General features: G+C 37.0%; 2 protein-coding genes across 6 annotated transcripts; one reads left to right on the top strand and one right to left on the bottom strand.

Annotated features, from left to right (window-relative positions):
• Positions 1-502: 502 nt before the first annotated feature.
• Positions 503-7,591, bottom strand: smim14 (small integral membrane protein 14). 4 transcript variants are annotated; one of them, XM_079461900.1, is made up of 5 exons: positions 5,594-5,948; positions 3,510-3,590; positions 2,774-2,822; positions 2,536-2,684; positions 503-1,748 (listed from the first exon to the last, which is right to left on the bottom strand). In XM_079461900.1, exons 2-5 carry the CDS (start codon positions 3,582-3,584, stop codon positions 1,710-1,712), a joined length of 312 nt encoding a protein of 103 aa, XP_079318026.1. In that variant the 5' UTR covers positions 3,585-3,590; positions 5,594-5,948; the 3' UTR covers positions 503-1,709. The 4 variants fall into 4 exon arrangements, with proteins under 4 accessions (XP_079318026.1, XP_079318028.1, XP_079318025.1 ...); XM_079461902.1 differs by lacking the exon at positions 5,594-5,948 and adding an exon at positions 7,497-7,591 and having other exon boundaries at positions 542-1,748; XM_079461899.1 differs by having other exon boundaries at positions 542-1,748; positions 5,728-5,995.
• A 334-nt stretch (positions 7,592-7,925) lies between these two features.
• Positions 7,926-12,502, top strand: ube2kb (ubiquitin-conjugating enzyme E2Kb). Of its 2 annotated transcripts, XR_013786994.1 has the most exons (8): positions 8,072-8,275; positions 9,049-9,142; positions 9,243-9,301; positions 10,096-10,178; positions 10,322-10,421; positions 10,511-10,639; positions 10,801-10,947; positions 11,121-12,502. XR_013786994.1 is itself a non-coding variant. In XM_079461855.1 (7 exons), the coding sequence occupies exons 1-7, from the start codon at positions 8,213-8,215 to the stop codon at positions 10,873-10,875; spliced, it is 603 nt and encodes a 200-aa protein (XP_079317981.1). In that variant the 5' UTR covers positions 7,926-8,212; the 3' UTR covers positions 10,876-12,502. The 2 variants fall into 2 exon arrangements, 1 of the variants encoding a protein (XP_079317981.1); XM_079461855.1 differs by having other exon boundaries at positions 7,926-8,275; positions 10,801-12,502.
• The last annotated feature ends 393 nt before the right edge of the window (positions 12,503-12,895 follow it).

Here is a 12,895-nt window from a genome sequence, read left to right as displayed (position 1 = left end):
TAAGAGTTTAATTTAAGTAGAAAAGGAGAAATAAACGATTTATTCGACGGGGGTTTACATACAATGCAAGTCATCGTAAGAATATACATTCTTTTGCACCATACAGCGTAATTAAGCATGTCGATAAACATTAAAAACATGCTTTGACACATAGGACTTTTCGTTTGACATGGATGTCTGTACAGCGAAACTCTATTGGTGGGTAAACGCAATCGCTTTCTGTGAGATTTATGGAAACCATTATGGGTCAGTTTGACGCAGATGTTACGGTTGAGAGTGACTCACGCCAAGCCAAAATAATTAAAAACGTATGAACGAGACTAAACCAGCACCACCCGCAACTTTATTTCATTCCTTGATGAGAACAGTACGCATTTACGTCTAGGCGTTTAACAGACGCTTTCATTTAGTATGAGAAAAATAATAGTAAACAGTACTAGATACTCAATTTGTGACATGGCCATATAAACTGTAAACCTCAAAATGACTTCTGCTGGGTATTCAGTCAAGGTCACGTTTAACAAAAACAAGACACAATGTTACTTTACATATTTATTTGAAGTAACCAAAAGTGCATAGTTCAAGCCCTTTCTCAGGGCAGTTCATTTAGTACAGTGTACATAGACTAAATTAAATTGACATGCCCTGACATCAGAAATGAATGAACCATTCTGTTCTCTCACTACTTTGCTACAGAACTGTAGATACAGCGACAGTTTATCTGTAAATTATTATTTGAATTTGAACTTTATATACTTTTACCGTTTCTGGATGTTCACTTTTTGTAGCACAGATTTAAGTAAAGTGCAGTTGATAAGATTACATCTGAGAATAAGTCTGGAGAAACAAAATATATATGTTTTCTTTACTGCAATTTGACTTAATTCCTCCATCATTGGATGACCCACCTGTAGCCAAAACCACCAAAACTCAGACTATAAACAGTGGTTATTTACTCGAGATAAACGTACAGAATGCATATAAAAGGTTAATTAGTCTGAGTAAAGTGTCTTTATATAGCGCTTTGACTCTCTCTGCCTTTGAGCAACAAAATCCAGACCAGGACAACATTCATAACTATGACTACGGTGAAATGTGGAATACACCCATTTTCTTATTATCCCTTGTACGTAATTTAGATGGATTCTTCTTGGTAACAGTCAACCTCAAATATGTTTTTAAAATGACCCAATTCAAGGGTTGTACTCTTAAACAGACCAGTGACGTCATGTTTCTTTGAGGTCATAGCTTTGGAATGTGTAAGCTACAAGACAAGAAATACCATCCTTTCCAATCCAATACCCATGCATTGAAGCCTTTCTAGATATTGCTTTTTATTCGGAATTATACATAGTATATTCAAGGGAGTTAGTGTCATGAGGCTTATGTGTCAAGTGTATTGCAATAAACTACTTACTACATTTTCAGAGAATGATTAGGTATTTAGCAAGAAATAGTGTAGTATGTTGACTGAGATTTTTAACAGACTATAATATTTGAACATTTTGACCAATTGGACAAATTTGCTTCTTTCTTATATAATATATCGTATTAAATACACGTTTTTATCATTGTTAAGTGACTGCGTAGACAAGCCTACCATTATTAGAAAAATTACCCAAAATCTGAAACATGTTATGAAAGATAAGTCACAGTAGTTGATCGGGTTGAACCTGGGTCAAAAATCATCCTCTGCAATAGGCAACATTTTAGTCCACTGGTGGTGCTGGTGGCTCTCTGCCGTGATTCTAAAAGGGGAGACAAATGGGATTACAAGAAAAGTCTTGTCAAAGATTAAAAGACAAGATCATCTATACATTTAGTCATTATTTACAATCCCTCGTGTTGTTTTTAACCTGAATTACTTTGTCTGTGAAATACAAAAGATGGATTGAAATTCACCATGGACGTATAATATAGATGGTTCACATAACTCATAACTCATCTGCTGTTTTTCATGCGTCATATGCTTTGCGTCAGGAACTTGAACCGGTCCAACCAGTATCAGATTCATGAGCAAATTATTTAGACCAGTCTGTGACCAGATCAATGAAGAAACATGACTTCATAGAAAGATGTGTTCATGAATCACACATCATTGCTTTTCGCAACTCATCGCAACAAAAATTATTATTTTTAACAAACCTATTCTATTAATGTGAAATCTAAATGAATAGCAATTTCCCAAAACTCCTTACAACAATGAATAAATCCAATTTTGAATATTTGGCTTGTTTAATCTTTACTGTGGAAGTCATTAAGTGTATAGATGGTTTCGTTGGATGCACGCGCCTGGCCCGAAATTGTCTGTGTTTGTTTATAATATACCAATTGATTTTATTGAATTGAAACGACTCAACAGTTATTGATTCTTTACGGTGGTATACCGGAAGTTACGTTTGGGGCACATCTCTTTGTTTGTGTTGTCGCCACTGAAACCGTCTGTATTTTTTTGTGAAAACATACACTTTTATGTTGTTTCATTATTCGGCATCATGATGATTATCTTATACTGATTTAGGAGTTATGACCTACACCATGGGGACCAGTAGGCTTGCCACTGGCTGTAGAGCCCCTTAAACTGGCTGGGCGCAACAGGAAAAGAACGACAGCCAGAACCAGCCATCCCATAATAATCATAGGCAGAGTGATGTCCCCTTCAACTGAGGAGCTTGGGCCTGGCACTGCACACACAGACAAATTCCAAAATGCTACAAAACAAGACAGCATACATGGGATGTGTGTTCTTTGTATTTGGTATGGACGGACTTACTCTCCTGAAGGCATTCTGTGTCAGTACAGTAGGACTGGGACTGCCTCAGCTTGAGAAAGGAATCACAAGGACATGTTCATTTATCTATAAGACTAAACAAATATATTTTACAGGAATGGAATGATAACAGGTTTTAGGACTGTGTGTAAGAGCTTTAGTCTTAAAGCAATATTAGAATAAAAACAGATGCTTCTTATGTTAATTATTGCTTGATATTTAATAGAATTTTTTTTGCAGTCATATTATAAAATAGCTGTTTTTACACTCCCCCAAAAAAGAAAAAGGTTTTAAATATATAATACATTCTAGCAATTTCATTTGTTTGTTCTTATTCCAAAACAACAGACCAATCAACAAAAATCTATGAACTCTACAAATAAATAGAATAACATATAACTTACTCGAAAATTCACAATGGACACACTAAATGCTTGTGTTTATTTATATCCTTATAAATAAACACAAGCACAGACACTTTAGTGTTTGTTGGTGGTGTTGAAATAGTGAGGATAAGGAGTCTAATAATTATGAACAGGCCAGAGTAACATCGGTCTGATAAGGTTAAAGGAGGTGAAGGAGAACCAGAGAGAGGCGTGAGAGTGTGAGGGAGAGTACGATGGAGGTGTAACACACATGGATCATTTGTTTGACTTAAACATTTAATGTGGCTAATGTGAAGAACAATGTTATGTTGTTTGAAAAATATGGAAGAACATCATCCAGACAGAAAACTCACCAGGTTGATGAGCCTCCTCATAGCATGTTCGTGAGAGCAAATGCACTCACAGGGGTCAAAACCTCCTTCTGCCATCCCCTCCTAAATAAAAACAGGTTCCATATGCTCAACACATTATAAAAAAAGTCCAAGGCCCAGTTTCACAGACACGTCTCAGCTTAAGCCAGGTCTATACCTTTGTTGAATTAAGATATTTATGTCGCTTTTATAAAAATGCCTTTAGAAGAATACATTACTGTGGCCTGTATCACAAAGCCGGTTTCGTTTTTTACCCGGGTAAGTTTGCGTTTTCAGGCTCAAGAAGGTGGGTTGGTTTTGAGCGGGTTTCGTCGCCATGGGAACTTGCTCAGGAGCAGGTTTTATTCTGGTTTAGAGATCTCAAACCAAAACTGGACCAATCAGCTCAGAGATAAGTGACGCATATCCGGCACAGTGAAGCCACTCACCATGTATCTCTCGCTCCAAATTAAAAAAAATTAAAGTGATAAGATGTTAGAGGGAAAAACGTTTGCTGCTAAGTGATTATTTGTCTTGTATATTTACGTTTATTGATTATGATTCAAAACACATTCATATAATTATTATATGAGTTGATAATTAATATTAAACATAGCATTTAAATTAATATAACTATATTCGTATAAAACAAATGTCAATATAGAAAGCATTTTAAAGTAATGAAGCATCCATATATTATCTTTTAATCTTATTGTAAACCTATATAAATCATTTAAATTCAGTTGATTCTGTATTGATATAGTCAGTAGCTGCCTTCTCAGATTTTAACTGCATGTGTTTATTCCTGCCTTGTAAATCTGTTTCAATTAAAGTTTCATAATGTTCTCTTCATCTTCAACAAAAAAGTGAATTGAGCCGATTCTCACAAGAAGTCAATCAAACTGATGATGATGATGCTGCTTTCCATGTTCCGTGTGATTGGCTGTTTGCTGCACGTGTCACACTTTCAGGTGCATGCGCCTCACAAATTCTGGATCAAACCCGAGTTGACAGAGAACGTTTATACCAAGCATTGTGTTACAACTGAACCTGATCTAAACCAGGTTTGGTTTGTCTGGTTTGGTCAACTCAAAACTTACTCTGCAACTCAGTGTTTGTTCACCTCGCTTCGTGATACAGGCCATTGGTGTGCATCTTATATTTCAGGGCAAGTTATACTCAGATAAAAAACAGGTCATACATTAATTTAAGTCCGGGACTAGCCTTAAGCCTTGTCTGTGAAACCGGGCCCAAATATATTTTAAAGCACGAATGGATGGGTGTGGACAATTATGGCTTCAGGTGTAGGATCTCAGATGACACACATTCAAATAAGCAACAATGATGTAACTTTAGTAACGCAACTACAAGACTTCCCATTAGCCAACAGTTATAGAAATGCATGCAATGACTCTTTTCCTAGTCTAATGTGCTATTTTAGAGAGGCCTAATCTTGACACACAATTGCCATTCTGTAGTGTGTTTTCAATTTTATTGTATTGTCTCCTTGCAAGTGCAGACTGGGTAAAATACTGAATACCTGCAATACCGATAGCAAACAAACGTAACAGCTTAAAAATTGTTGTCTTAACATGATACGAAATTAAAAATAAATGAAAACAACTCTGTGCCTGGTTTTACAGAATATGCTAGGTTATTGTAAAATGCAAACGTAACAATTAACTAGAGGTTTTAATAACTTCATTTTTAGTGTTTGACTTCCTCTTTCGAAACAAAGCTTACTTTAGCGTTTACATGTTTACATTACTTTACTACACTCATTCTATTTCCCACATTCATGTAATCTGTTATATAGCCTATACTTTATAAACAAAATAGAAAATAAATGATGGCAATAATACATGATAAAAAGCACACATCTTCCTGTCATGAAGCCCATATTTTTTGGCAAACAATTTGCAGTACTGATGATGTATCAGATCCTTCAGAAAGAAGGAATAGTTCATAAAAGCTTACACTTTGGAGTAAGCGAAGAAATAAAGCATTGGAAACTTAAAAGGCAATGCATCAATAAGTCACCAATCCCAATGCAAAACAAAAATGATGTGGGAATACAGATGCCTTACCGACTAGTTCGACAAACTCACTCGAAGAGATATAACAGCATTCGCTTTAAATCAGAAGGACCGATTTGTGTGAATTTTGACCCCAGCTCTAGTCGCACAGACAAAATCCAGTGCAATGTTCCTTGTGTACACACCGTTTTTTGGCACTGTGCCGCAGCTCCGGCTGCTGTTCCGCTTGTGTTGATAAGGATCGGGGAACCAAAACTGCACATCTTACTATGGCGAAGGATGGGCATATGAATAGTAAACAGGTTGTGCCGGCGTGGATTGATATCCTTCTTGAAGCTTTCGTTTACGTGACTTAATTCATATGAATTATGTTGCATTAGTAATATTTCCAGCCCCATTTCCTGTTGCTGGCGAACTCGACATTGCGTAGTTAATAAACATGAGCCACGCGTCCGCCATAGTAGGATTCGTAAATGCGCATCAGGGAATGCGAGAGAGCCACGTCGCTCCATGACGTGAGATGTGGCGGATTTTGTAAACATCGAAATGCCGTTGCTTTTCTCACCGCGGACCACATCAGCATGCTTGCATTGCTGTTTACGGATTTGCGCATATTATAAAATACACCAGTATTTTATAAAAGGCTACAGACCAATTACACTGTCAGGGGAACAGAATTCAACCCTTCGCGTTACAGTTCCAAATGTACATAGCTGGAGAGTTAATGAAGTGATAATAATGTGTGGGTGTTGTATGTGGGTAAACAGCAGAGAAGGGCATTTTATTTTTGTTTTTATGTCTCGTAAATCCCACTTTAAAGATGCAGAAAGCCTCTGAATGCTCATTGCAATACGTGTTGTTGAATGTTTAAATAGAGAGCAGAATACAGTCAAGTGTCATTTCCTTCCGTTGATCATTCCAAACCACAGGCTGAAAAAATAAAGCAAGCGGACGAATGATTCATGACATTATAAAACGGTCATTAGTGTTTTGTCCTTTTTAGACATTTGTATTTTTATGTAGGCTACATAGCATCATTAGATTTTTTTTATATTATGTATATAAGCATCATTGGATAAAAGTTTGCTGTTTTAAATATTTTATAACCTTCATAGTCAAATCTTATGTTTCAGCGAAAAGTACAGGTTAGTACCGTTTGGTGTCATAAAACATAAAGCCCCAGATTATTATAATTTACCTAAATGATTCCTATTGTTATTTACACAAATCTATGAGATAGGCCTACATTTACGTTTATTTCCAAAGTGAAAATGTTTTTTTTATTGTGCATTCCAATTAATATTAATCAAACTGCAATTGGTTTGTTTTGATTGAATAATAAATAAAAATACAGCTAACCAACACAATAAAACACAATAAAAATATGATTATATAATAAAAAAACCTTTTTTTTTTAAATGTTAAACAGAGTTGTCATTTTGAAAACTAACTCTTCAAATACGCAATATGTTTGGCAGCAGTGCAGCACTGTATGCATACTGTACTGCTTACTATATAAAGGCAAATTTGAATGACATGGAAAGCCATTATTTGAAAGAAAACAGGTATATTTTGTAATTTACAGTTAACTGACTTAAATACAAGTAAAAACATATTTTTGCATGTTTTTAAAGGATAATTTTACCTTTAAAAAATCACAGAACATTTTAGACAAAGATGAAGAAAACATTTTATAAACTATTAACAGTGATTATTAAGTGATATGGTGTTTTAAAGATTATTTCATATAGTTTGGCATTATGGATTATAGATTCTCAGAGAATGTATTTATTACCAATAAAATTCATAATCTGTTTGTATTACGAAAAAATGAACGCATATGTATGTGTCAACAAATGACGCACAAGAGACAGGATTTCTGTGAATTAAAATGTACAAGCAAGAAAAACGGAAGTTTTTATAGAACATAAATATTTACTATATTTTACTCTACCTTTAATAATGTGACAGTTCCGTTATGGAAGTGACAAGCAAGTTTTCCTGACTATTCCTGACACTCTTGTGACTTATACATGATAAACCTGTCCTAGAGGATGCAAATTGACAGATGTGTTTTAGGCTTCAGTGAAATGAAAATCATGTGACAGCAGTGGCAACACCACATGGGTCTGATCTGAATGCTTTCTGGACTGTCAAGATCTTTCTGCTGCACATTACCTCCACCTGATTCAACAGAGAGGACAAAAACAGTGTTTTCCAGGCTGTCATTGTGTTTCCTAGTGCATGTACTGGAGCTCAGCGTTTGTTTTATAGCGAGAGAGAGAGAGAGAGAGAGAGAGAGAGAGAGAGAGAGAGAGAGAGAGCGAGAGCGAGAGAGAGAGAGAGAGAGAGAGAGAGAGAGAGAGAGAGAGAGAGAGAGAGAGAGAGAGAGAGAGAGACAGAGCGAGAGAGAGAGACAGAGACAGAGACAGAGACACAGAGAGAGAGAGAGAGAGAGAGAGAGAGAGCGAGAGAGAGAGAGAGACAGAGAGACAGAGAGAGAGAGAGAGAGAGAGAGAGAGAGAGAGAGAGAGAGAGAGAGAGAGAGAGAGAGAGAGCGAGCGAGCGTGAAGCTCTATCAGTCTTAGCGGACTGGAGGCTCAAAAACAGCGGAAGAGAGTAAGGAGAGAGAGAGAGAGTGAGAGAGAGGGAGAGAGTCATCAATCAGCCATGGCAAATATCGCTGTGCAGAGGATCAAACGAGAGTTCAAAGAAGTGCTGAAAAGCGAAGAGGTTTGTGAAACGTTACTTCACTTAAACAAACAATCGGACCCCAGGGTATAAACAACCAGAAGCCTGTGGGCTAGCGTAGCATGTTAGGCTAACGTTAGCATGAGCTGTCAGATCAAGGCCGTTACTTACGGAAGTCACGCATTAGCCAAAAATGGTCCCGTTGTTATGTTAAGACAAAGACCAAGACCAAGATAAAAACGTTAAAATCGTGTACGGACAGGTTCTGCTTTATTTGTATGGCTTTTGTCGAGCTGTAGTCTGTGTGCTAGCAGGCTATCGCACAGTTAGCCTGCTAGCTTCACTGTCACTTCTTTAGTAAGCTAGCATAATAGTATCGATCGGGTGTAGAGCATCGTAAAGTACGCTACATTTTTAACCGGTGCTCGATCACATTCATTATTTATGTATCCGTGTCAACTTGGTTGTGTTTTTGGCTAGTTTTCAGGAGTGCAGAACCACGACTGTGTGTCAAAACCTAACTTTGTGAGCTTGCCTACCTAGAAAGCATTTTTGAAAATCATGCAAACCTGTGTGAACAAATATTGTCTGGGTAGGTGAGGTTAGTAGGTTTGGAGGCACAGCCCGTGACTTTACAAATACATTTGGCCATTTCTTTGTTCTGGGCCATAAGTCATACATTGATGTTGTGGTGTATTTTGAGAACAGTAGCCTGTCCCACAGACAGACAACCTTGTGTCGGTGTTTCAGGCTGCTATCAGGACAACTCTTATATTAAGTTTGAATAACCTTATTTTTGTTCTGCTTTGTAACAGACAAGTAAAAATCAAATAAAAGTAGACCTGGTGGATGAAAACTTCACAGAGTTAAAGGGAGAAATAGCAGGACCACCAGACACACCGTATGAAGGTAGGGCTCTTCTGGATTGCTGCCATGAATTTGTGCATTTGCATGCATGTGTTTGGCCAATATGGCAAGACTGAATTTATGAGATCATTTTTCAATGCAGGAGGTAGATATCAGCTAGAGATCAAGATCCCAGAGACATATCCCTTTAATCCACCCAAGGTAATGGTTTACTTGTGATTTTGTTTTCTTTGTTTATGTGACAGTTAACGTTAAAGTAATTGTGATCGATGTTGGATATCCTGTTGTTTATTTCCGTCATCTTGCATATTTCCTAGAGTAAGCTGTATTCCAGCAGTATGGATCTGACATTTTTACACAAAACTTCATATCAATTCTCAGAGAATGAACTCATTCGCAATATATTAGATCATCTGTTTGTATTTTACTAAACCTCTGACGATAGTGTCCAGACATCAGAGGAATCAGCCTATTCATGAGTTTTCTATTCATAAAGAGGGAAAAATGGATGTGACCAAAACGCATGTTTTTGTAAGATTTCTGTAACTATAAATGCATAAACCAGAAGCAATAATAACGGAGAACGGATGACACTTTAAAGTTTATAAATTAGTTACTCTATTTAAATTTTCATTCATTTATGATGAATATGGACCGCTAGCTGACTCAGGAAAACTTCAAATGGTTCTTTTAACCACCAAATATTGACATCTGGCCAAGCTGTATGGTGAAAACTTTTGGTAAAAACTTGATATTTAATCTTAAAGTTGGCTTTCACATGAAATTGACCAACAGAATATTATAGAAACATTTTACATTTGTATCTGTTGATAATTAATAGAAGATATACCAGAACGGAAGCAGCTTTTTGGGACTTTATATTTATTATTGTTTATTAGAATATTGAGAACCAATATATGATTCACAGAATGACCTAGAATGTGCGATAAAACAGAGGACCTTAAAGTTGAATAACATTTTCTCTGTCATCTCAGGTGCGGTTTATTACGAAGATCTGGCATCCCAATATAAGTTCGGTTACCGGGGCAATATGTTTGGACATTTTAAAAGACCAGTGGTGAGTGCATACAGTTATTTAACCCGTTCGAGTTTTCTATTATCCAGCATAGCCACGTATTTAAGAGACATTCATTCATTTTGAACAGTTCTGTTCCATTTTCAAATTGGTACTCTTTCTTCCTTTTTCGATGTCTTGTACAGGGCTGCTGCTATGACACTGCGAACAGTTCTCCTTTCACTACAGGCTCTGTTAGCTGCCGCTGAGCCAGATGATCCACAGGATGCTGTGGTAGCCAATCAGGTACATCATTGTGTGCGTGAATTATAAACAATAACCAATAATGACAGATAATTGAAATATATTTAACTGTTGCTGTTGCTGTTTTTCAGTATAAGCAGAATCCAGAAATGTTCAAACAAACCGCTCGGCTTTGGTCCCATGTTTACGCCGGTGCTCCCGCATCCTGTCCCGAGTACACACGCAAAATAGACAAACTTTGTGCAATGGGCTTTGACAAAGTAAGTACTACTGCATAGTGGTTAATATGGTTAACAAATTAGAGATGCGTGTCCATGGCCCTAGTTGTGCATTAATCAATGATGTATCTGAATAATGATGTCATCATGATGGTTACCACTGTGAGGAAGTTGACAAAAAACTGTTCTTTGTCTTTTTTCAGAATGCAGTAATAGTAGCTTTGTCCTCAAAATCGTGGGATGTGGAGACGGCGACAGAGCTGCTACTAAGCAACTGATCGCCCTGTTCTTTTCACCAGGCCATATTTCCCATCATGCAACACTCATCCATACATGCATCACCTGTCTAGGTGTGTGTTCAGAGTGAATCTTTGAGGAAGACTTCTGAGAGGTTGCAGAGGCAGCAGTTAGGCTTCGAGACAATTTGAATGTGGCCTGTCTGTCTGTCTTTGCAAATGTTCATGTTTTGCGTTTTCTCCCATCATTTTGATTTTTTTGCCTTGTAACAATCATTCTCCCTCAGATTTAGGACGTGTAAAGAAACTCAAGAACAGACAAAGACTGTGTCATTTCACACCAAAAGAAATGAAAGAACTCCCACTTGCATCTTTGAATGTTAGTACGTGTCAGGTTGTGCAAATCTAAAAGATGAAACTGCAGGAATGTTATTTTTTGTACATCATAAAATCGATTGGGATTTTTTGATTGGGATATTAGCGTTTAAAAGAAAATCTAAATTACCCCTCTCTTTAATGTTCTCTTACTATGAACAAATGTGCGATTTTATTTGCTCATTTGATTCTTTTAATGTGCTATTTTTTGCACTTATCAGCCCTGTACAGCAGTTGATATGGCCAGATGACATGGTGTTATGTTGCGAGTGTAGACAAGGTTTCAGAATCATTCGTTGAAGTGTTACCTTTTGAAAGGAAGACTTGCCCTCTCACTTTTCCCTCTTTGTTTTGGAAGGGGTGAACGTGGGATTGGTTGTCATCAAGACTTTTGTTTTCAAAGGCAGCTGTAGACTTGTGGCTTCTTGATCATTGACGGATATGCCTTAAGTTGCCTCTTGAGTTTTTTGTTTTTCTTTTGTGAAGAATGTATTGTATGAAATGTTCCAGTTAAGTGTAATACTCGTGACAAATTTTGTACATGTAGAGATGAGGAAGTGAAGTCTTGAGGGTTGTTCTTAACAAGATTGGCCTTTTTCTTTGTGGCACAATTAACACGGTGAGACGCATTCTGTTACTATGACATAAAAATATGTAAAAGGAGTAAACATTGTGGAAGTTTTAAGATTTTGTGTGAGGTGTTTTTCCAAGCAGTGGCAGTCAACGATTCCGTTCCCAAGCTGCAGTGTAACCATTATTGAAAGCTTGGGCCAAGGGCGATCATTGAATCACGTTTTATGAACCTGGTTTCACCTTGTTTTGTTACAGGGGTCAAGTGTTAAATGTTCTCCTAATACTGCTTGCCCTCCCTCGATTTGATGGCATTCCCACAATCCAATGAAAACGCTCCCACTTTCACAGCTAGTTGCTTTTGTATACCTCCTTTCTCATGTACATACAGCAAAGTTTTCTTTTGGGATAAAGTACTGTTCATCTCTAGAATGCACCATCGATGGCTGGATTTATATTTTGTATGAAAAACGAAAATGACACAAAAAACAAAAGACTGTCTTCCTGTAGTGATCACCTTGTTCAATATTGCACGAAGAAGTGAATTAAAGGACAAACATTTCTGTCAAGGAGAAATGCAGGTCATGGGCTCTCGGTTTAGTCACTTTAAGCTCCTTCACACAACGAGACAGAAAAAAATCTACTCGAGCCGTACAAGCATGGTTATTTATTGTGAAACTGTCATATTCTTTTGAATTAAAAAAAGGTGAAATTATACCGTGAATGTGTCCTCTCACCTTATTTTGTAGACGTCACAGTTAAAACGCATATCTTAAAAAATAGTAACAAACCTGAAATCAATGGGATTTTTTTTCTCTTAAACGTTAAGCAGTACAGATATACAAATTTTCACAATTGACTGCCTTTTAATGTCCACTCAAAATTAATGTTTTTCCTTGGTAATGGGAGAGAAACGATTTATTGGCCTAATACGTGTTTATGCGCTGTACAAGAGTTACATTTGAGTTAAAGTCTAATTAGAAAATGCATTCAATTCCACATGGATCAATTGCATCTTGCTATGCTGTGAAACTTTCAAGACAACAGTATGAGGAATCCATTCTCGCACACCCAACAGCATAAATAGCAGCGAATCAATGTGGCCTCTCACTTGCTG

The sequence above is a fragment of the Barbatula barbatula genome (assembly GCF_947034865.1).
Source record: "Barbatula barbatula genome assembly, chromosome: 8".
Lineage (NCBI taxonomy): Eukaryota > Metazoa > Chordata > Actinopteri > Cypriniformes > Nemacheilidae > Barbatula > Barbatula barbatula.
The sequence above is the reverse complement of the archived record's forward strand: the minus strand, read 5'-3'. Positions and strand labels throughout refer to the sequence as shown.